The sequence below is a fragment of the Bos javanicus genome, chromosome 2 (genome assembly GCF_032452875.1).
Source record: "Bos javanicus breed banteng chromosome 2, ARS-OSU_banteng_1.0, whole genome shotgun sequence".
Taxonomy (NCBI): Eukaryota; Metazoa; Chordata; class Mammalia; order Artiodactyla; family Bovidae; genus Bos; species Bos javanicus.
The window spans coordinates 26,557,066-26,578,855 of record NC_083869.1 but is presented as its reverse complement, the minus strand read 5'-3'; the positions used below and the strand labels follow the sequence as shown (position 1 = coordinate 26,578,855).

The window sequence follows — 21,790 nt, the reverse complement described above, 5'->3', positions numbered from 1 at the left end:
ATTGGGGGCAGGAGGAGAAGGGGACGACAAAGGATGAGATGGCTGAGTGGCATCACCGACTTGATGGGCGTGAATTTGAGTGAACTCCAGGAGTTGGTGATGGACAGAGAAGCCTGGCGTGCTGCGATTCATGGTGTCGCGAAGAGTTGGACACGACTGAGCGACTGAACTAAGTTCTGGTAGTTCCTTATCTATTGTGGATATAAACCCTTTATCAGATACATGATTTAAAAATATTTTTTCCTGGTTTGTGGCTTTGTTGTTTAGTCACTAAGTCATGTCTGACTCTCATATCTATATTTATGAGTCTCCTAAGTGGACTTTTCCCCCTTTATAAAGGGACTTAGTTTCTTTGAAATCTGCATGAATTTGTGTGTGTTATTTGTGTATATATATATGCACACATATATATGTGTGTGTGTGTGTGTGTGTTTGTGGAGGAGAGAGTAAGGAAGAAAGAAAAAGAGAAATCTATTAAATGTGGTCAGAAGATCCCCTGAGATATAGTTTATTTTTTAAACAATAATAGAAAACCTATAAGATAGGTGTTCTTTATCTCTGAAATTATTAACTTAATGTGTTATAGTTTTGTTAATTATATTTCTCATCAGGTATTCAATTATCCATCTTGCAATTTGGTACTCTGAGAGAAAAGTTTATTTTGGTTTGTATAAAACTGAAATTTAACACTGACAGTTAAGGTTAAAAAGAAGGAAGTGATGCCATGGCTTAGATTTATTTGAAGTAATACTGAGTATTACTCAGTATTATGAGTATCTGTATCAGTAAGTCTTAGATTTTTTTATGTTATCAAATTTGCATACACAGGAACTTATATGTAAAGTGTATATATATAATATAAATAATTTTAATGGGAACATTCATGTGGCACTATCTTCATTAAGATATAGATCTTTAAGTATTGATAAATATTTTATATTACTGTAATTTTAATAGAAAATGAATTCAAGTTAGTATGAAATTAAGGTGATGAATTTTTTTTTTTTTAAGACTAAAAAAGGCTATAGAGAGTTATTAGGATATTAGGCATTGAGATTAGGAACAGGTTAGAGAGGATTAGCCTTAATCCTGATATTAAAATACTATATATAATAGATTCTTAAACCAATATAATTTCTTATTGTCATTTGATTAGAAGGACCATGAAGCCTGGTTTTTCCTCTCTAGCTTTATTGAGGTATAATTGACAAATAAAATTATATAAATTTAAAGTATATAACATGACAATTTGATACATGTATATATTACAAAATGATTATCACAATAAGGTTAGTTAACACATTCATCACCTCATAACCTTTTTTCGTGTGTTAAGAACTTTTAAGAACTACTTTCTTAGAACATTTCAAGTATATAATACAGTAATGTTAACTGTAGTCACCATGCTATGCATTAGATCCCCAGAACTTATTTATCTTATAAGTGGAAGTTTGTACCCCGTGACCAACAATCCGTTTCCCCCATACCAAACCCCTGACAACTACCGTTCTACTCTCTGTTTCTGAGTTCAGCTTTTTTAGATTCCACTTACAAGTGAGATCACACAGTATTTATCTTTCTCTGACTTATCTTCCTTAGCATAAAGCCCTCTAAGTTCATCCATATTTTCACAAATGGCAGGACTTCCCTCTTTTTATGGCAGAATAACTTTTCCCATTATATATAAATGTATATGTATATGTATGTGTGTATATGTATCTGTCTCACATTGTTTTTGTCTGTCATCTGTTGGCTGACACTTGTTTCCATGTCTTTGCTGTTGTGATAATGGTACGGTAAACATGGGGTGCAGATATCTCTCTGAGATAGTGACTTAATTTCCTTCAGATATATCCAGAAGTGAGGATTGCTGGATCATATGCTGCTGCTGCTAAGTTGCTTCAGTCGTGTCTGACTCTGTGCGACCCCATAGACGGTAACCCATCAGGCTTCCCCGTCCCTGGGATTCTCCAGGCAAGAACACTGGAGTGGGTTGCCATTTCCTTCTCCAGTGCATGAAAGTGAAAAGTGAAAGCGAAGTTGCTCAGTCGTGTCCGACTCTTAGCGACCCCATGGACTGCAGCCTACCAGGCTCCTCTGTCCATGGGATTTTCCAGGCAAGAGTACTGGAGTGGGGTGCCATTGCCTTCTCCGATCATATGCTAGTTCTGTTTTTAATTTTTGAGAAACCTCATACTGTTTTCCATAATGCTGTAACAGTTTACATTTCTGCCAGTGAATGAGTCCTCTTTTCTTCACATCTGTTTTAACGCTACTTCTCTCTTGTCTTTTTGATAAAAGTCATCCTAACAGATGTGAGGTGATAATCTCATTCTGGTTTTGATTTACAGTTCCCTCATGATTAGTGTCAAACCAGTTAGTCCTAAGGGAAATCAGTCCTGAATATTCACATTGGAAGGACTGATGCTGAAACTCCAATCCTTTGGCCACCTGATGCGAAGAACTGACTCACTGGAAAAGACCTTGATGCTGGGAAAGATTGAAGGCAGGAGGAGAAAGGGATGACAGAGGATGAGATTGTTGGATGGCATCACTGACTCGATGGACATGAGTTTGAACAAGTTTTGGGCATTGGTGATGGACAGGGAAGCCTGGTGTGCTGCAGTCCATGGGGTTGCAAAGAGTTGGACACGACTGAGCGACGGAACTGAGTAATTAATGATGTTTAGCACCTTTTAATGTACCTGTTTGTATGCCATCTTTGGAAAAACATGTATTCAAGTCCTCTGCTCATTTTAAAGTCAGAATTATTATCTGTTTTTTTGCTATTTAATTGTATGAGTTCTTTATATATTTTGAATATTAACCTTTAATTTGGTTTGCAAGTATTTTCTTCCATTCCTTATGTTGCCTTTTTGTTTTGTTGATTACTTTCTTTGCTGTGCAGAAGAAACTTTTTACTTTGAGATAGTTCCACTTGTTTGTTTTTGTTGCTATATTTTTGGTTTCATATAAAAAAAAATCATTTCCAAAGCCAATGTCAAGAAGTCCCCCCCCTCAAAGTTTATGATGGCCTACATTTAAGGGTATATAATTTATTTTGAGTTAATTTTTGTGAGTGTCTGCGTTAGGCATCCAGTTTTATTCCTTTGCATGTGAATATCCAGTTTTCCCAGCACCATTTATTGAAGAAATTATCCTTTACCCCTTTGTGTTCTTGGCTCCTGTGTCAGATTTTAGTTGACCAATATGCGTGAGTTTGTTTCTGGAGTTTCTGTTCTGTTTTATTGATCCATGTGTCTGTTTCTATGTCAGTATCATTCTGTTTTGATTACTATAACTGTATAGCACAGTTTGAAATCAGGAAGTGAGATGCCTCCACCTGCCTTTTTTTCTCAAGATTACTTTGGCTATTTGGAATCTTTTGTTGTTCTGAATGAATTTTAGGATTGTATTTCTGTGAAAAATGCCTTTGGAATTTTGATGAGGATTGCATTGAATCTGTAGATTGCTTTGGGTAGTATGGATGTTTTACTATTAATTTTCATCCATGAACTTGGAATATGTATTTATTTGAATTTTCTTCAGTTTCTTTCATTAGTATTTTGTAGCTTTTAGCACACAACTCTTTCATGTCCTTTGTTAAATTTATTCCTGTCTATTTTTTTATTGTTTTTGATGCTATTGTAAATGAGATTTCTTTCTTCATTTCTCTTTCAGGTAGTTTACTGTTAGTGGATAAAAATGCAGTTGATTTTTGTATGTCGATTTGTATCCAGTAACTAGTAGTAGTAGTTTTAACAGTTTTATTTTGGTGTAGTCTTTAGAGTTTTCTAAATATAATGGCATGTCATCTGTGTACAGAGTTTGTTTTATATCTTTCTGATTTGGACACCTTTCATTTCTTCCTGTTGTGCAGTTGCTCTCGTTAAGACTTCCAGTGCTATGTTGAATAGAAGTAATGAGACTGAGTATTCTTGTTCTTGGTCTCAGAGGAGGAACTTTCAGCTTTTCACTATTCAGTATTATGTTTCTGGACTTGTCATTTATGGCCTTATTTATGTTGAGGTGCATTCCAACTGTACCCAGTTTGTTGAGAATTTTTATCAATGTTTACTGAATTTCGTCAGATGCTGTTTTTGCATCTGTTGAGATTATCATGAATTTAATCCTTCATTTGTTAATGTGGTATATCACATTGACTGTTTTGTGTATATTGAATCATCCGTACATCCCAAGGATAAATCTCACTTGATTCTGGTGTCTAATCTTGTGGTGTACTGTTGAACTTGGTTTGCTAGCATTTTTTTGAGAATTTTTGCATTGCTATTAGGGTAATGCCTCATAAAATGAATTTGGAAGCATTCTTTCCTTAAATACTTGTAAGAATTTGAGAAGGATTGATATTAATTCTTCTTTAACTGGTTGGTAGAATTTGGTAAGAGAATCTTAATCTCTTCTGCTTTTGTTAGGTCCTTACCATTTCTGTCCTTCGTTGTGCTCGTCTTTGCTTGAAATGTTCCTTGGTATCTCCAGTTTACTTGAAGAGGTCTTGTCTTTCTCATTTTATTGTTTTCCTCTATTTCTTTGTCTTGTTCACTTAATGCTTTCTTATCTCTCCTTTCTATTCTCTGGAACTCTGCATTCAGTTGGGCATATCTTTCTCTTTTTCCCTTGCCTTTTTCTTCTCTTCTATTCTCAGCTATGTGTAAAGCCTCCTCAGACAACCGTTTTGCCTTCTTGCATGTCTTTTTCTTTGGGATAGTTTTGGTCACTGCCTTCTGTACAGTGTTACAAACCTGCATCCATAGTTACTCAGGCACTCTGTTTACCAGATCTAATCCCTTGAATCTATTCATAACCTCCTCTGTATAATCATAAGGGATTCAATTTAGATCATACCCAAATGATCTAGTGGTTTTCTCTACTTTCTTCAATTTAAGCCTGAAGTTTGCAATAAGGAGCTTATGATCTGAGCCACAGTCAGCTCCAGGTCTTGTTTTTGCTGACTATATAGATCTTCCCTGCAAAGAATATAATCAATCTGATTTTGATATTTTCCATCTGGTTAATAGTTACTAAAATTATGGTTATTTTTAATACACTCATTTTTTGAACTTTCATATGAGTTGAAAGTGATTTACACACCACTTTTGCAATATTAGAGAATATGACTTTGACTATATATTTACCTTAACTGGTGAATTTTACACATTTATAGGTTTTTTAGGTTATTAGCATCTTTTCATTCCAGTTTAAGAATTCCTTTTAGCATTTTTTTTGTAAGTTACATCTACTGATGATCTCCTTCAGGTTTTGTCTGTGTGTTTGGGAATATCTTTATCTCTCTTTAAATTCTGAAGGCAGTTTTGCTGGGCATAGTTTCTTGGTTGGCAGTTTTTTCTCTCAGTATTTTGAATATCTCACTCTACTTTTTCCTGGCTTGTGAGATTTCTGTTGAGAAATCCCCTTGCAGAAATGGGAACTCCTTTATGTGATGATTCACTTTTCTGTTGCAGCTTTCAGATTTCTCTCTTTGTCTTTGGGTAACTTAATTATAATGTGTCTCGATGTAGCCCTTTTTGGGCTTAACCTATTTAGGAGCTTTAGGTTCTCATGAATCTGAATGTCCATCTATTTCCCCAGCTTGGAAAGTTTTCAGCCATTGTATCTTTAAACTTTTGATCCCCTTCTCTCTCTCCTCTTTTTGTGATTCCCATAATCCATATATTTGTTCTTTGAATGTTGTCCCATTCCTCCTTTTGACTTTCTTCATTAGTTCTCATTTCTTTTTGCACTTCTGACTGGGTAATTTCAGGTGACTTTTCTTCAACTTCACTGATTTCTTTTGCTTCATTGAAGTCTTCTGTTGAAGTTTTGTCTTAATTTTTTTTAGTTCAGTCATATTGTTCAGCTCTAGGATTTCTGTTTATTTTAAAAAGTGGTTTCCACGTGTTTATTTGGTTGTGTCAGGTGTTAGTTGCAGCACGTGGGATCTTCGTTGCGTCATGCAGGATCTTTCATTGCAGCACACAGACTCTCTAGTTGTGGCACGTGGGCTCAGTAGGTGTCACATGTGTGGGCTCTCTGTCTGTGGGGCATGGGCAGTGGAGAATGTGGGTTTAGTAGTTATAGCACACAGGCTTAGTTGCTCTGTGGCATGTGGGATCTTGGTTTCTGGACCAGGGATCAAACTTATGTTATCTGCATTGCAAAGAAGATTCTTCACCATTGGACCATCAGTTATGGTTTCCATATCTTTTTTTTTTTAAGACTTCTTTCTTTCTTTCTTTTTATTTTTGGTTGCCCTGAGTTTGTTGTGCACAGACTTTCTCTAGTTGTAGTGAGTAGGGGCTACTCTTTCTTGGGGTGCACTGGCTCCTCATTGCCATGGCTTCTCTTGTGGCGGAACGTGGGCTCTGGGCATGTGGGCTTCAGTAGTTGTGGCTCATGGGCTCCTGCATGCTGGCTCAGTAGTTGTGGTGCACAGGCTTAGTTGTCCTGTGGCATGTGGGATCTTCCTGGACCAGGGATTGAACCCATGACCCCTGCAGGTAGATTCTTTACGTTTGGTCCACAGGGATGCCTTCCGTATCTTTTTGAACTCATTTTATTCATGTATTTCTCCTCTGTTTTCACGTAATTGTTTATTTGTATTTTCTATAGTTCACAAAACTTCTTTAAGAGTATTATTTTGAATTTCTTATCATTCAGTTCATAGATCTCCGTTTCTTCAGGGTCCATTATTGGAGCTTTATTAATTTCCTTCAGTGGCATCAGATTTATTTGATTTCTTTGTGATCCTTCTGTCCTTGTGTTGGCATCTGTGCATTTGAGGACGTGGTCTCCGCCTCTAGTCAACCCAGTTTGGGATTCTGGATGGGCCGATTGGTAGTGTATACTAGCAGGCAGCATTTGCTTTCAGCATGTCTAGTGAGGTAGGACCGCAGTCCTTACTTTGAGGTTGGGAGGGGCCTGCTGGTTCGGTCCTGTGGTTGGATGAATTTACTAGCTAGGCTCCCTGGGTGGGTGGGGCTGCTGGCTGGGATTCACGGTCTAGCCAGGATCACTGTCTGGGCTCCATAATTGCTTCTAGTTGGGCAGGGTCACAGACTGTTCCCTGGCTGGAAGGTGCAACTGTTTGGTCACTGATTAGGTAGGGTCACAGGCTGGATTGTTAATCACCCCTGATTAAGTGGGTCCCAAGGCTGTGCTCCCTGGCCAGTTGCCAGTCTAGACTTCCTGTTGGATCAGACTTTTTGAATTAGCCCTGCTTTTGATATTCTCTTTGTTTCTTAAAACCATTGAAAGCTAAGGGAATTACAGTATTTTATTATTTTGGCTGGCTTACATCTTCCAGTTTATCTCTTTTACTTGGACAGCATACGAGAATTCTTTTAACTGTGGTTTGAGAAAATGTCTTCACAGGTATGGTGGATAAGAGCTCCAGATTAGAAATTAGACTGTCCTGATTCTAACCTGTGGATTACTGGGTCAAATGGTTGTGTGTTTATACCTTTAATAGTCCTCATATATGGTGTGTTACTTCACACCTTTCCCAACAGTACAGTGAGGATGTCTGTCGCTTTACCACCTGACCAGGGCAGTATATTATCAAATATTTGGTCTTTGCAAATACTATAAGTTTGAAAAAATTGTCCCAGTGTAGTTTTATTTCTTTTTTGGTCCATGTGTTATTTACAGGTGTGTTATTTAATTTCCAGATTTGGGGGACTTTTTTAGATATGTCTGTTACTGATTTCTAGTTTAATGTGTGGCCCGAGAGCATACTTTACATGGTATAAGTTTAAAATGCTTCAATTCCACATAGTTGGTAGGACCCATATATTCTTTTTTGATATTTTCTGCTTGTCAGTATTGCCATGAGTCTTTGGTCTGGACTAATTTCAGTGCTGGCAGTAAGCCTGGCTCCATTGTGTGTTCAGGGAATCATGTCTTAATGAGGGTGTGTAGTAGTCTCACTGCTGTAACATGTTACCACAGACTAGGGGGCTTAGATAACAGAAATTTATTTCTTGAGGCTGGATCAAGATGCTGGCAGGTTTGGGTTTGATTTCACCTGAAGCCTCTCTCTTTGGCTTGCAGATGCCCGCTTTCTCTCTGTGTCTTCATATGGTTTTTCTTCTGTGTACCTGTATTACTGGTGTCTCTTTTTCTTCTTATAAGGACACCAGTCTTATTGGACTAGGGCCCCACCCTATGACTTCATTTAACTTTAATTACCTAGCCAAAGGTCCTATTTCCAAATACAGTCACACTGGAAATTAAGCCTTCAATGTATGAATGTTAGGTGACCTCATTTCAGTTCATAACAGAAGGGGCATGGAGAGTGGGTATATGCATTAGAAATATATGTCTTGTGCTAATTCTGTGCAATGTAGTCAATGTATATGTTGATAAATATACATGATTATTTAAAAATACTATCTGATGTTTAAGTTGGTTTCTGTGATCTGTTGGATCATAGGAAAAGCAAGAGAGTTCCAGAAAAACATCTATTTCTGCTTTATTGACTATGCCAAAGCCTTTGACTGTGTGGATCACAACAAACTGGAAAATTCTGAAAGAGATGGGAATACCAGACCACCTTACCTGCCTCCTGAAAAATCTGTATATAAGTCAAGAAACAACAGTTAGAACCGGACATGGAACAATGGACTGGTTCCAAATTGGGAAAGGAGTACGTCAGGGCTGTCTATTGTCACCCTGTTTATTTAACTTCTATGCAGAGTACATTGTGAGAAATGCTGGGCTGGATGAAGCATAAGCTGGAATCAAGACTGCCGGGAGAAATATCAATAACCACAGATATGCAGATGAAACCACCCTTATGGCAGAAAGCAAAGAAGAACTAAAAAGTGTCTTGATGAAAGTGAAAGAGGAGAGTGAAAAGACTGGCTTAAAACTCAACATTCAAAAAAGTAAGATCATGGCATCCAGTCCCATTACTTCTTGGCAAATAGATGGGGAAGCAGTGGAAACAATGGGAGACTTGATGTCCTTGGGCTCCAAAATCACTGTGGACAGTGACTGAAGGCATGAAATTAAAAGACACTTGCTCCTTGGAAGAAAAGTTATGACCAACTTAGACAGCATATTAAAAAGCAGAGACATTACTTTGCCGAGAAAGGTCCGTTTAGTCAAAGCTATGGTTTTTCCAGTAGTCATTCATATATAAATATGAGAGTTGAACCTCAAAGAACGCTGAGCGCTGAAGAATTGATGCTTTTGAACTGTGGTATTGGAGAAGACTCTTGAGAGTCCCTTGGACTGCAAGGAGATTAAGTCAGACAATCCTAAAGGAAATCAGTCCTGAATATTCATTGAAAGGACTGGTGTTGAAGCTGAAACTCCAGTACTTGGGCCACCTGTTGCAAGCAGCCGACTCATTGGAAAAGACTCTGATGCTGGGAAAGATTGAAGGCAGGAGGAAAAGGGGACAACAGAGGATGAAATGGTTGGATGGTATCACCGACTCAATGGACATGAGTTGAGCAAGTTCTGGGAGTTGGTGAAGGACAGGGAAGCCTGGTGTGCTGCAGTCTATGGGGTCGCAAAGAGTCGGACACGACTGAGTGCCTGAACTGAACTGAAGTTGGTTATATAATTCTGTGAGTTAATAATATCCATTTGCTTCTTAAAAATCTAAAAAGAAATTTTTGAGACACATTTTATGAGCGGTGAGATGAATGTCCAGCTGCTGTAGGGTGTAGTGTTCTGTTAGGTGTAATTGATTGATAGTATTTTAATAGTTATCTACTGCTCTGTAAGAAATCACTTATAAACTGAGCAGTTTAAAATGACAAACATTTATTATCTTATACTTTTTGTGTACTGAGGATTCTGAAGTGGCCTAGGTGTGTGGTTATGGCATTGTATGTATAGTATCTCTCAAGAGGTTGTAGTTAAGATTGTGACTAGGGTTATAGTCTTCTGAAGGCTTCTTGGGACTGAAGGGTCTACTTCCAAGATGAGTCACTCACATGCCTGTTGATGGGAGGGTAGGTTTTTCAAAATATGGGCTTATCATAGGACTGCTTGTAAAATTTAATTAATTTTATAATGACAATGAATTCTCCTAGACTTTGTCTGAAAAGTTTTTATTTCTCAGTTTTGAAAGTTATTTTATGTTAAGAATTCTGGATTTGCAGGGCTATTTTGTTTTAGCACTTTAAATGTGTCTGTCCATTGTGTTCTAGATTCTGTGATTTCTGATGAAAAGTCTGCTTTTATATACTGGTTGCTTTGTGAGTTCTTAGATCTGTAATATTATGATTTTCAATACATTTGGAAAAAATTTGACCATTCTTCACATATTTGTTCTGTTTCTCTTTCTTCTCTTTTTGGGATTCCAGTGTAAGGCAATATTGCTTGTTTTTAATCCCACTCCTCACTGAGATGCTCTTTTTTCTCAGTCTTCATGAATTATTTTGCATAATTTCTTATTGCTTTGCCAGTAAATTATTAATCTTCTCTTTCTAGTGTCTAATATACTATTATCCCATCAGGTGTATTTCTTTGCTACTAACGTTATTTTTCATCTGTAGAAGTTTGATATGGGTCTTATTTATTATCATGGTGTAAGATTTTAGGAGATGCTGTTTCCTGCCCCTAAACTGTCTGGTTATTCAATTATCTCAATACCATTTCTCTGAGTGAGCCAAGTTTTTCTCATAGATTTGAAATCTACCTATGTCATGAATTAAATTCCACATATATTTGATTCCGGAGAAGGCAGTGGCAACCCACTCCAGTACTCTTGCCTGGAAAATCCCATGGACGGAGGAGCCTGGTAGGCTGCAGTACATGGGGTTGCTGAGGGTCGGACACGACTGAGCGACTTCACTTTCACTTTTCACTTTCATGCATTGGAGAAGGAAATGGCAACCCACTCCAGTGTTCTTGCCTGGAGAATCCCAGGGACAGGGGAGCCTGGTGGGCTGCTGTCTATGGGGTCGCACAGAGTTGGACACGATTGAAGCAACTTAGCAGCAGCAGCATATTTGATCCATTTTGGGAGTCACAGTAATTAATATGCCCATTGATAATATCTTTTCATGTGCCAGTGCTGCATTGTTTTCTTTCTGCCTTCAGGCATTCAATTTATAATTTATTTGCTATCTTAAAAGTTAAATATGTGTACATCTTTAATTTTACCTTCAAATCTTCTAATCTTATATGCCTTCTTTAAGTAAATTAGAACTTTTTTGTTGCTCAGGCACTCAGTCCTGTCCGATTCTGTGACCCCATGGAATGCAGCATGCCAGGCTTCCCTGTCCTTCACTATCTCCTGGAGCTTGTTCAAACTCATGTCCATTGAGTCAGTGATGTCATCCAACCATCTCATCCTCTGTCGTCCCCTTCTCCTCCTGCCTTCAGTCTTTCCCAGTCTCAGGGTCTTTTCCACTGAGTCAGCTCTTCACATCAGGTGGCCAGAGTATTGGAGCTTCAGCTTGCATCAGTCCTTCCAATGAATATTTAGGGTTGATTTCGTTTAGGATTGACTGATTTGATCTCCTTTCAGTACAAGGGGCTGTCAAGAGTCTTCTCTAGCATCAGTTCTTTGGTGCTCAGCGTTTTTTATTGTCCAGCTCTCACATCTGTACATGACTCCCAGAAAAACCATAGCCTTGACTAGATGGACCTTTGTTGGCAAAGTAATGTCTCTGCTTTTTAATAGCTGTCTAGGTTGGTCATAACTTTTCTTTAAAGGAGCGTCTTTTAGTTGCATGCCTTCAGTCACTGTCCACAGTGGAGTCCAACAAAATAAAGTCTCTCACTGTTTTCCATTGTTTCCCCATCTATTTGCCGTGAAGTTATGGGACTGGATGCCATGATCTTAGTTTTCTGAATGTTGAGCTTTAAGTCAACTTTTTCACTCTCCTCTTTCACTTTCATCAAGAGGCTCTTTAGTTCTTCTTTGCTTTCTGCCATAAGGGTGGTGTCATCTGCATATCTGAGGTTATTGATATTTTTCCCGATAATTTTTTTTTTAATTTAATTTTTAATTTTTTAAAGTTTATTTTTTATTGAAGGATAATTGCTTTACTGATACCAGTAATCTTGATTCTGGCTTATGCTTCATCCAGCCAAGCATTTCATATGATGTACTCTGCTTATTTATAAATTAAATAAGCAGGGTGACAATATACAACCTTGATGTATTTCTTTCCCAATTAGAACTTATAATTTTCATTAATCTTTTGCTTTTTTAGTACTTTAGGCCCCAGTAAATAATATTAAACCTATCTAGATGGAATTTAAAATGTTTCCTTTTATTTCTTAACTATTCATGTAATGTAACAGTTTTAGACATGAGGTTAATCTGTTCTTTACTGAAGCCACGCCTGTGAAAGATGTAGAAATATAGAGATACAAGATACGAACGCATATAGGTGAATTTCTGTCCCAACTCTCTCTTTGTTTATTTTATAGTTTACTTAATTGCATTTATCATTAATGTCTACTCTCTAGAATGTAAACTGCCTAAAGGCTGGACAGCAACACTGTTTGGATTATTCTAACCTTAAAATAAATTAGTACCTGATAAAACTACTCTACTCTCATTACATTTGTTTTACAGAAGATTCTTAGCTTTTAATTTTCCATTGGAACTTTAGAATCACCTTGTTTATTCTTTATTGATATTTTTACTGAGGTCATATTATGTATGTAGATTTGTTGCATACCATATATATCTTTATGATATGACTTTTGTGATCTTCAGGAATCTTTTAGCAGTTTTATTAGATAGGTCATTTAGTGTTTCTGTTATTTCGCGATCTGTAAAATGAAATTATTTCAGGGGCTTTTAATTTGGGATGCATGTCTTTCTAGGGATCTCTATAAATTGTCATTGTTTAGTTGCTAAGTTTAGTTGCTAAGTTGTGTCTCTATTTTGTGACCCCATTTATTGTAGCCTGCCAGGCTACTCTGTCTATGTGATTTTCCAGGCAAGAATACTGGAGTGGGTTGCTGTTTCCTTCTCTAGGAGATATTCCCTCCTTCTCTAGGAGATAGTCCCGGTCCAGGAATTCAGTCTGGCATCTCCTGCATTGTCAGGCGGATTCTTTACCACTGAGCTACCAAGAAAGCCCTCTCTATGAATTACCTTAGATTATATGTGAAATTATTCTTTGTATGTGATTTGTGCTGAGTTAGGAATGTAATGTACATGCCACAGTCTAATTTTTAGGGAGCTTATCTCAGATGCTTTTCTAATTTTTGAAATATGTGGTTGAGTTATTTGAGCTGGCTTCTCTTTGGCCTTCTTCCCCCCAGCCAAATCTTAGTAATTTGCAAATGGATGACCAAAATCCTCTGGTCCTTTTCCTTTCTTGCCATCCTATCCCTTTCCCTCTTGTCCTGTTCTGCCCCCTCTCTTTTTTTCAGCATATAGGAACTCTGTTTTCAGTCATTTAAATTTGGTATTAGGGGAATCAGACGGAGGGTTTCTGGGATGCTGATAATATTTTGTTGCTTGATCTGATTGCTGCTAGCATGAATGTGTTCAGTTAGTGATACTTCATTGAGCTGAACACTTTGCTTTTGGGCAATTTTCTGTCAGTTCAATGAAGATTTTTTAAAAAGTTGAGGTAAAATAAAATTTGGAGATGCTATTTTATCAACTGTTTCCACAGTTCTATTTGACTATCCTATTTATTGCCATAACATCCTGCTTCACTAAGAAATATTTAACCTTTTTACTCATTCAGAACTGTTGGGTTCCTTGAAGAAAAAAATCTGTGACCTGTGAATTGCAAATGCAAACACATTACTTCCTGCCATTTTTCCTTTGGAGCCATACCGATTGTCTAAAAGCCCTCTCTCTATTCACCTGGGGAGAGATCTTTAGAACCTGATTGTATGTAGTCTCATTTGTCATACCTCTTGACAATACGCCCAACCCACAGAGCTTTGTATGCCTAGCCTAGCTCCTTCATTTCATTTGGTCTGTAGCCCAGATGTCAAGTCTTCAGAAAGGCCTTCCCTGACAAACCCAATTTAAAGGTGCCTAATGGACCCGTTCTATAAATCAGGCTGTGGTATTATTTTGTAGAGCTTATTTTTCATATTAATTTGTTTTTCTATCCTCTGCCTCAACCTGCTTCTCCCCTCGAAAGAAAGTTAGCTGCATGAGAGCAAGGCCTCTATTCCTAAGGCGTAAGTGCCAGGCATATAGTGGTTCTTAAAAACATGTTTGAAAACTGGAATTATTAAATGAATTCTGTTTTTTCTTTAATTGGATGCCCTTGAAATGATTTTTGGAATTCTACTATTAGATTAAATCTTTGTTTCACCAAACCTTTATTGAGCACTTGCTGTGTAATATGTAAGATGCTTTAGTTCCCCATATTATTTCTCAGACTAAAATGCAAAAACCAATTTTGTTTGTCAATCTCATAGTGTCTTATTGGAGAAGGAAATGGCAACCCACTCTAGTATTCTTGCCTGGAGAATTCCGTGGACCGAGGAGCCTGGTGGGCTACCGTCCATGGGGTTGCAAAGTCGGACACGACTGAAGTGACTTAGCACACACTCATAGTATCTTATAGTTATTTTTGTAACCTCAGTTTCCAAGTTGCTTAGACCATTCTTGCTGTTCCTTCACCTTTGTTCCAGGTTGAAATGTTATTCCTCAATTGACACTGACCTGACCTGCCTATTGAGAAACCTGTATGCAGGTCAGGAAGCAACAGTTAGAACTGGACATGGAACAACAGACTGGTTCCAAATAGGAAAAGGAGTACGTCAAGGCTGTATATTGTCACCTTGCTTATTTAACTTCTATGCAGAGTGCATCATGAGAAACGCTGGGCTGGAAGAAGCACAAGCTGGGATCAAGATTGCCGGGAGAAATATCAATAACCTCAGATACATAGATGACACCACCCTTATGGCAGAAAGCGAAGAAGAACTAAAGAGCCTCTTGATGAAAGTGAAAGAGGAGAGTGAAAAAGTTGGCTTAAAGCTCAACATTCAGAAAACGAAGATCATGGCATCTGGTCCCATAACTTCATAGCAGATAGATGGGGAAACAGTGGAAACAGTGGCTGACTTTATTTTCCTGGGCTCCAAAATCACTGCAGATGGTGATTGTAGCAATGAAATTAAAAGATGCTTACTCCTTGGAAGGAAAGTTATGACCAACCTAGACAGCATATTAAAAAGCAGAGACATTACTTTGCCAACAAAGGTCCATCCAGGCAAGGCTGTGGTTTTTCCAGTGGTCATGTATGGATGTGAGATTTGGACTGAAGAAAGCTGAGCGCCAAAGAATTGATGCTTTTGAGCTGTGGTGTTGGAGAAGACTCTTGAGAGTCCGTTGGACTGCAAGGAGATCCAACCAGTCCATTCTAAAGGAGATCAGTCCTGGGTATTCTTTGGAAGGACTGATGTTGAAGCTGAAACTGCAATTCTTGGGCCACCAGATGCAAAGAGCTGACTCATTTGAAAAGACCCTGATGCTGGGAGGGATTGGGGGCAGGAGGAGAAGGGGCCGACAGAGGATGAGATGGTTGGCTGGCATTACCGACTCAATGAACATGGGTTTGGGGGAACTCTTGGAGTTGGTGATGTACAGGGAGGCCTGGCGTGCTGCGATTCATGGGTTCGCAAAGAGTCGGACACGACTGAGGGACTGAACTGAACTGAAGTGTTCTTCACTGTCTGTTCAGTAGCTCTTTTGAATTACTTTCTTTTGTAAACAGAAAGCTTTCTGTTTATACATTCATGCTTATAAGCACTTCAGTTAAATTATATTAAGTTTAGGGGAGAATTTTAAGTTTCTTTGATTTTACTTAGATTTTGTGTACCCCATCTGAAAGAAGTTCTTAAGTTCCTGCTGCTGCTAAGTCACTTAAGTCGTGTCCGACTCCGTGCGACCCCATAGACGGCAGCCCACCAGGCTGCTCTGTCCCTGGGATTCTCCAGGCAAGAACACTGGAGTGGGTTGCCATTTCCTTCTCCAATGGATGAAAGTGAAAAGTGAAAGTGAAGTTGCTCAGTCGTGTCTGACCCTTAGCGACCCCATGGACTGCAGCCTACCAGGCTCCTCCGTCCATGGGATTTTCCAGGCAAGAGTACTGGAGTGGGGTGCCATTGCTTTCCCCGTCTTAAGTTCCTATTTCCCTTTAAATAAAGATTTAGACTTTTAGGTGTAATGAACAGTGAAAGTGAAAAGTGAAAGTTGCTCAGCCCTGTCTGACTCTGCGACCCTACGGACTATCCGGTCCATGAAATTCTCCAGGCCAGAGTACTGGACCAAGTAGCCATTCCCTTCTCCAGGGATCTTCCCAACCCAGGGATTGAACCCAGGTCTCCCATATTGCAGGAGGATTCTTTACCAGCTGTGCTACCAGGGAAGCCCTTAGGGTGTAACTTAATTTTTTTTTCCCAACTTTTTTCATTCTATGATAAATATGGAAATGATATTTGGATGGGAAACAAAAGCAGCTGAGGAGGCTGTTCAGACCCTGCCTACCTATCTGTGTGAGGACTGAGGTAGTCTACCTGTCTCTACACTATAATCTGTTGGCCTGATGTTTTTAAGCTCTGCTTTAAGGGTAGATAAACTTAAGTAGTATGTGAACACTTTGTTTTATTTTTGTATGTTTGTGTATTTTTTTTCTTAAGAAAGAGTTATAACTTTCATTAGATTCTGAAAAGGGTCTATTAGCCAAAAAAGGTTAAGAATGAATGTTCAAATTGTGGAACTAAAGCCAAATGAATGACATAACTTATTGTTCATTTTGGGGGTAGGTTTTTTCCTTTTGATTATACAGTTATACATATATTTATCTTACAGAATTTAAACATTGTAGGTACAATTAATGTAGACAGTAAAAGTATGCTGTATCCCATTTTCAGTTAATTTCTACCAAGTTTGGTGTACATTTCTCTAAGTATTTTTCTTCCTACAGATGTCATTTTCTTTTCTATTCTTTTTCCAAAATTTTATTTATAAAAGAGGTTATTATATATATATGTACATATATATGTATGGTATGCAATTCTTTTCTCACTTATTTTAGATATAATTCCACTTCAGTACTTGTTGATCTGCCTCATTCTTTATAACAAATTCAGTGTTTTTTATTGATCTACAAAATTTTGGTTAATCTTTATTCTATTACATGAGTAATTCCTAACTTTTTTGCATTGCAAACTGTGGTACAGTGAATATATCTGTAGATATATTTTTGCAAATTTAGAATTATTTCTATCTAATTACAAGAAAGAGAGATGCTCAGCTAAAGTTATGAATACCTAAAGTGTTAATGCTGTGCTGTGCTTATTTGTTACTCATTTGTTGCTCATTTGTGTCTCTTTGCCACCCATAGAATGTAGTTTGCCAGTCTCCTCTGTCCATGGGATTCTGCAGGCAAGATTATTGGAGTGGGTTGACATGCTCTCCTCCAGGGGACCATCCCAACCCAGGGCTTGAACCCAGGTCTCCTGCATTGCAGGCAGATTCTTTACCTTCTGAGCCACCAGGGAAGCCTAAAGTATTAATTGCTATTGCTATTGCTAAGTCACTTCAGTCGTGTCTGACTCTGTGCGACCCCATAGACGGCAGCCCACCAGGCTCCCCGGTCCCTGGGATTCTCCAGGCAAGAACACTGGAGTGGGTTGCCATTTCCTTCTCCAGTGCATGAAAGTGAAAAGTGAAAGTGAAGTTGCTCAGTTGTGTCTGACCCTCAACGACCCCATGGACTGCAGCCTTCCAGGCTCTTCTGTCCATGGGATTTTCCAGGCAAGAGTACTGGAGTGGGATGCCATTGCCTTCTATTGTTAAAATGTCATCCAAAACTGGATCTATTTACCCTTCCACGTGTATGATAACAAATTTCTGAACATGCTTTCCAACGAGTTAATAAAGTGAATTTTCCCTAATCTGCAAGATGAAAAAACATTTTTATGTTATCAAAAATTTCAACCATACACAAAGTTAAAGATAGAACTTTGAACCTCCATAACCCATCATTGGAGAAGGCAATGGCACCCCACTCCAGTGTTCTTGCCTGGAGAATCCCAGGGACGGAGGAGCCTGATGGGCTGCTGTCTATGGGGTGGCACAGAGTCGGACACGACTGAAGCGACTTAGCAGCAGCAGCAGCAGCAGCAGCAACCCATCATTGGACTCAATGTTTATCAAGATTTTTGACTCGTTTGCCTCCTTTGCCTTTTTTCTGTTTGCCAAAGTGTTTTGAAACAAATCCCAAACATATTTGATCACCCCCCAGTATGCTTCAGTATTCATCTTTTAAAAAATGCATTTTCTTTCTTAAAAAATTTTTTTAGCCTTTTAGTGGAGAAAATTTCATACAGGTCTAAAAGCAGTGAGTGTCACTTAATTGATACAATATTTTATTAGGAAAAAACTCCTTTGGTGATGTTTTGTTAAGGACCAATTAAAACTACATTCTTTTTTCTTGATGTCTTAAAAATCTGAAAGTGGTGGTACTTTATTGGCTTTGACATTGGCCCACATTCTGCTTAATAAGTATAATATAACAAAACCCCTTATCAGTCTCCCAGTTTCTACAGTTAACAGCTCAAGCTGGGCTTTGTATACTCCTACTTATTTTCCTTTACACAATCAAATTATTTTGAAGCTAATCTCATACATTGTAGCATTTTATTCATAAACATTTATATAGAGGTATGTAAAAGATAGGACTGTTCTATTCAGTGATAACCACAATGCTGTTGTCATACCTAAACAAAGTCAATTCCTTATTACTGTTAAATATCCATCAACATTTACTTACATAACCACAATGCCATTTATGTTACCTAATAAAATTATTTAACAAACTAGTACTCAGTTCTTAATTGGACTTCTGTTTTCTAAAAAATGCCTTTTTCAAGTTGGTTTAGGTTAGAATCCGTTCACATGTTACATTTGGCTACTGGGCCTTTCACGCTCTTTAACTGGTGCTCCTTCTACCTCCTTTTCCTCTCAGCCACTGACAGGTTGCTGTGATCAGTTGCAGTGGAGTCAGTTGTCCTATATAATGTTCTACTTTCATGATTTTTCTATTTGCTTTCTTATGGTGTCATTTAACTTATTTCTTTATCTCTTAGCTCTAGAGACTTCACTACTTAGCTCTAGTGTCATTTAGGTTTAACTTGTTTGGTAAAAACTCTTTGTAAATGGCACTGTGTACTTCAGAAGCATCACAGCATCTGATTTTTTTTTTCCTCTCCTGTGGTGATACTAAGATTGATATGGATGTAACAGTCTGTTCTCTAAGTGGTAAATTTTTCTTTAAGCCTTTCTTTAATGACTCCATTCCATGGGTCAATTATTTTATAGGTATCACAAAATGGAGATTTTCTAATTGCTCATTTTTTGTTTTAATAAACTTAATTCATTTGATTACTGCAGAACTTGAACATCTTTTCATATGTTTGTTGGTCATTCACTTTTGTGAATTGCCCATGACCTTGGATGATTTTTTTATGAATTACTTTCTTTTTAACCCATTTTTCAAGAGTTTAAAGATCATAGATATTAATCTTGTATATGTTATAAATGTTTTTTCCAGTTTGTAATTGTTTTCTGCATAGAAACTTTTAATTTGTGTAGCCAATTTTTATCTTTCTTCTATGACTTTTGTTTTTAAATCTTACTTTGACTTTTGTTCTTTGAGATAATATAAGTGATAGTTTATTTTCTTTCCGGTAAATTTTTTTCCTGCTTGATTTTTCATCTATGTGGAATATAGTTTGTATATGGTATAAGATAAGGATCAAATTTATTTCCTGCATGTAATCAATTAGTCCTTTAGCAATTTATTGAAAATCTTCTACCCCCCCACATTAATTGACTTAGGCATTACATAGTCTGTTTCTGGAATCCATTGTGGTTTATTGATAACATAATATCACAGATTTTATTTTGTTTTTATTAAAAAATTCTTTTATTGGAGTATAGTTAACAGCAAAGTGAATCAGTTATATATATATGCATATATCCACTCTTTTTGATTCTTTTCTCATATGGGTCAATATAGAGACATTACACATATTTTAAATTATATTGGATTTGTCCTATGTTTTAAAGTGTAGGTCACTGTCATTAATCATTTTGTAAGACGTTTTACTTATTTTCTTTCACACATATGATTTTCCATTTGAACTTTAGAATTAGTTTGTGATTAGTCCCATTGAAATTTAAATCTAATGTCATTGCGTTTGGTGGGAGAGACTTTTTTTTTTTTTTTTAAGGTTTTTCCATTTGGGAATGTGGTTTTTCTCTATTCAGATTTTTTATGTTTTTCAGCTAAAATAGTTTCTCCATCTGTTGTAATAAGTTTCTTTCTAGGTATGTTTTATGTTTAGTGTGTTTATTTTGTGTTTGGTCACAAAATAGCTTATTTATGACTACTCAGATTATAAATATAGTTTACTTCAGTTTTGCTCAAATGTACCAGTCATACTTTAAAATTAGTGTAAGATCAGAAGAAATGTGCATACTTAAGTGTATATACTTTTCAAATAAACTTTAAGTATTTGTATCACTTATCTACTCATTAATGCAATAAGTTCAAAATAGTTAAGGAATGAAAAATGCAAGTTTTTAAAATAATTCCAAGTTTATAATTCCCAAGTTTGGGAAATAATCAATTTGTATTTAATGATTTATAAAGAGTGAAAGTAATAAATTAATCCTTGAAACTAATAAATTGCAGTTAAAATGTATCAAGTCAGTAACAAGATTTACTTTTTGTATTCTAGTTGAAATGTAACTGGTATGATGTTTTATTAGGAAGAAATCTTCCTCAGTGCCAATTTTTATTTAAAGACCAGTTAAAACTATATTCTTTTAACTTTGTGCCTTAAAATCATAAAAAGAGTAATACGTTCCTTTTGATATTGGCCCACATTCTTTTTATGGATATTGTAAATAGAATTAATATATTCTTAGCAGATTTGACAGCACCATTAATTTTTTTTTCTTTTTCCTATTACAGGTTTTGCAAAAGGCATCAAATTAAATCAAGTTCAAATATTCCTTGTGTCCCCAAAGACTTACTGATGATGTCTGAATTTGTTCTTCCAAGATTTATTTTTTGTCTTATTCAGTATTTAAGAGAAGGCTATAATGAACCAGGTATGTTTAATCCACTTTTTGTTAGTACTCTTTTTAAGTTCTTAATTAACAAAGTTTAGCACTAACAATGAGGTGAATTTTTTCAGATACCTTTTTTTTTGGCTTAATGTTTTTTATGTGATAACTATGATATACTAAATAAAAGCACACTAAATATCAATTATATGACTTCATAGATACCTTGTAGTAGGCAGAATGTGGCAATCTCTTTTGCTCGGTTGTAAATGTCTCTGATCAAACTTATTTGGCCTTCTGGAGAAGAGGAAATAATTATTTTATGGGATTGAAGTGATTTAATTTGTGATTATATTGTGATAGAGCAGAATTAAGAAGTCCTGAAAGTGTTTGACTTTAACTTAGATTTTTAGGAGATAAACTATTTCACCAATCTCTTTCCCTCCTCCTTTTTTGTAGAGGTATATATATTTATTCCCCTCTGTATATAACAACTTAGGGAACAAATTGCTTATTCCCATATTGTTGGTAGAATGTATATCTGTGAGCATCCTGATTGTATTGAAAAGAGAAAAGAAACATGCAAATTACCAATATTATTCTTACTTTTTAAGATGTAGTCACAATCTTGATTAATATGCTTTAGTTAAATGTCTCGATTTAGATATCATTTATTAAAGTTCTTAATCTGACATTGTGAATTACAGGTATCAATTAGTGGTATGAACCAAA

General features: G+C 36.8%; 1 protein-coding gene across 6 annotated transcripts in view; it reads left to right on the top strand.

Moving 5' to 3' along the window:
* UBR3 (ubiquitin protein ligase E3 component n-recognin 3) overlaps positions 1-21,790 on the top strand; it is a 204,872-nt gene that overhangs the window by 15,565 nt on the left and 167,517 nt on the right. For all 6 annotated transcript variants that reach the window (XM_061435648.1, XM_061435616.1, XM_061435633.1 and 3 more), the window contains exon 2: positions 20,964-21,103. In XM_061435648.1, coding sequence (XP_061291632.1) covers positions 20,964-21,103 — 140 coding nt within the window. The remainder of the gene's footprint in view (positions 1-20,963; positions 21,104-21,790) is intronic.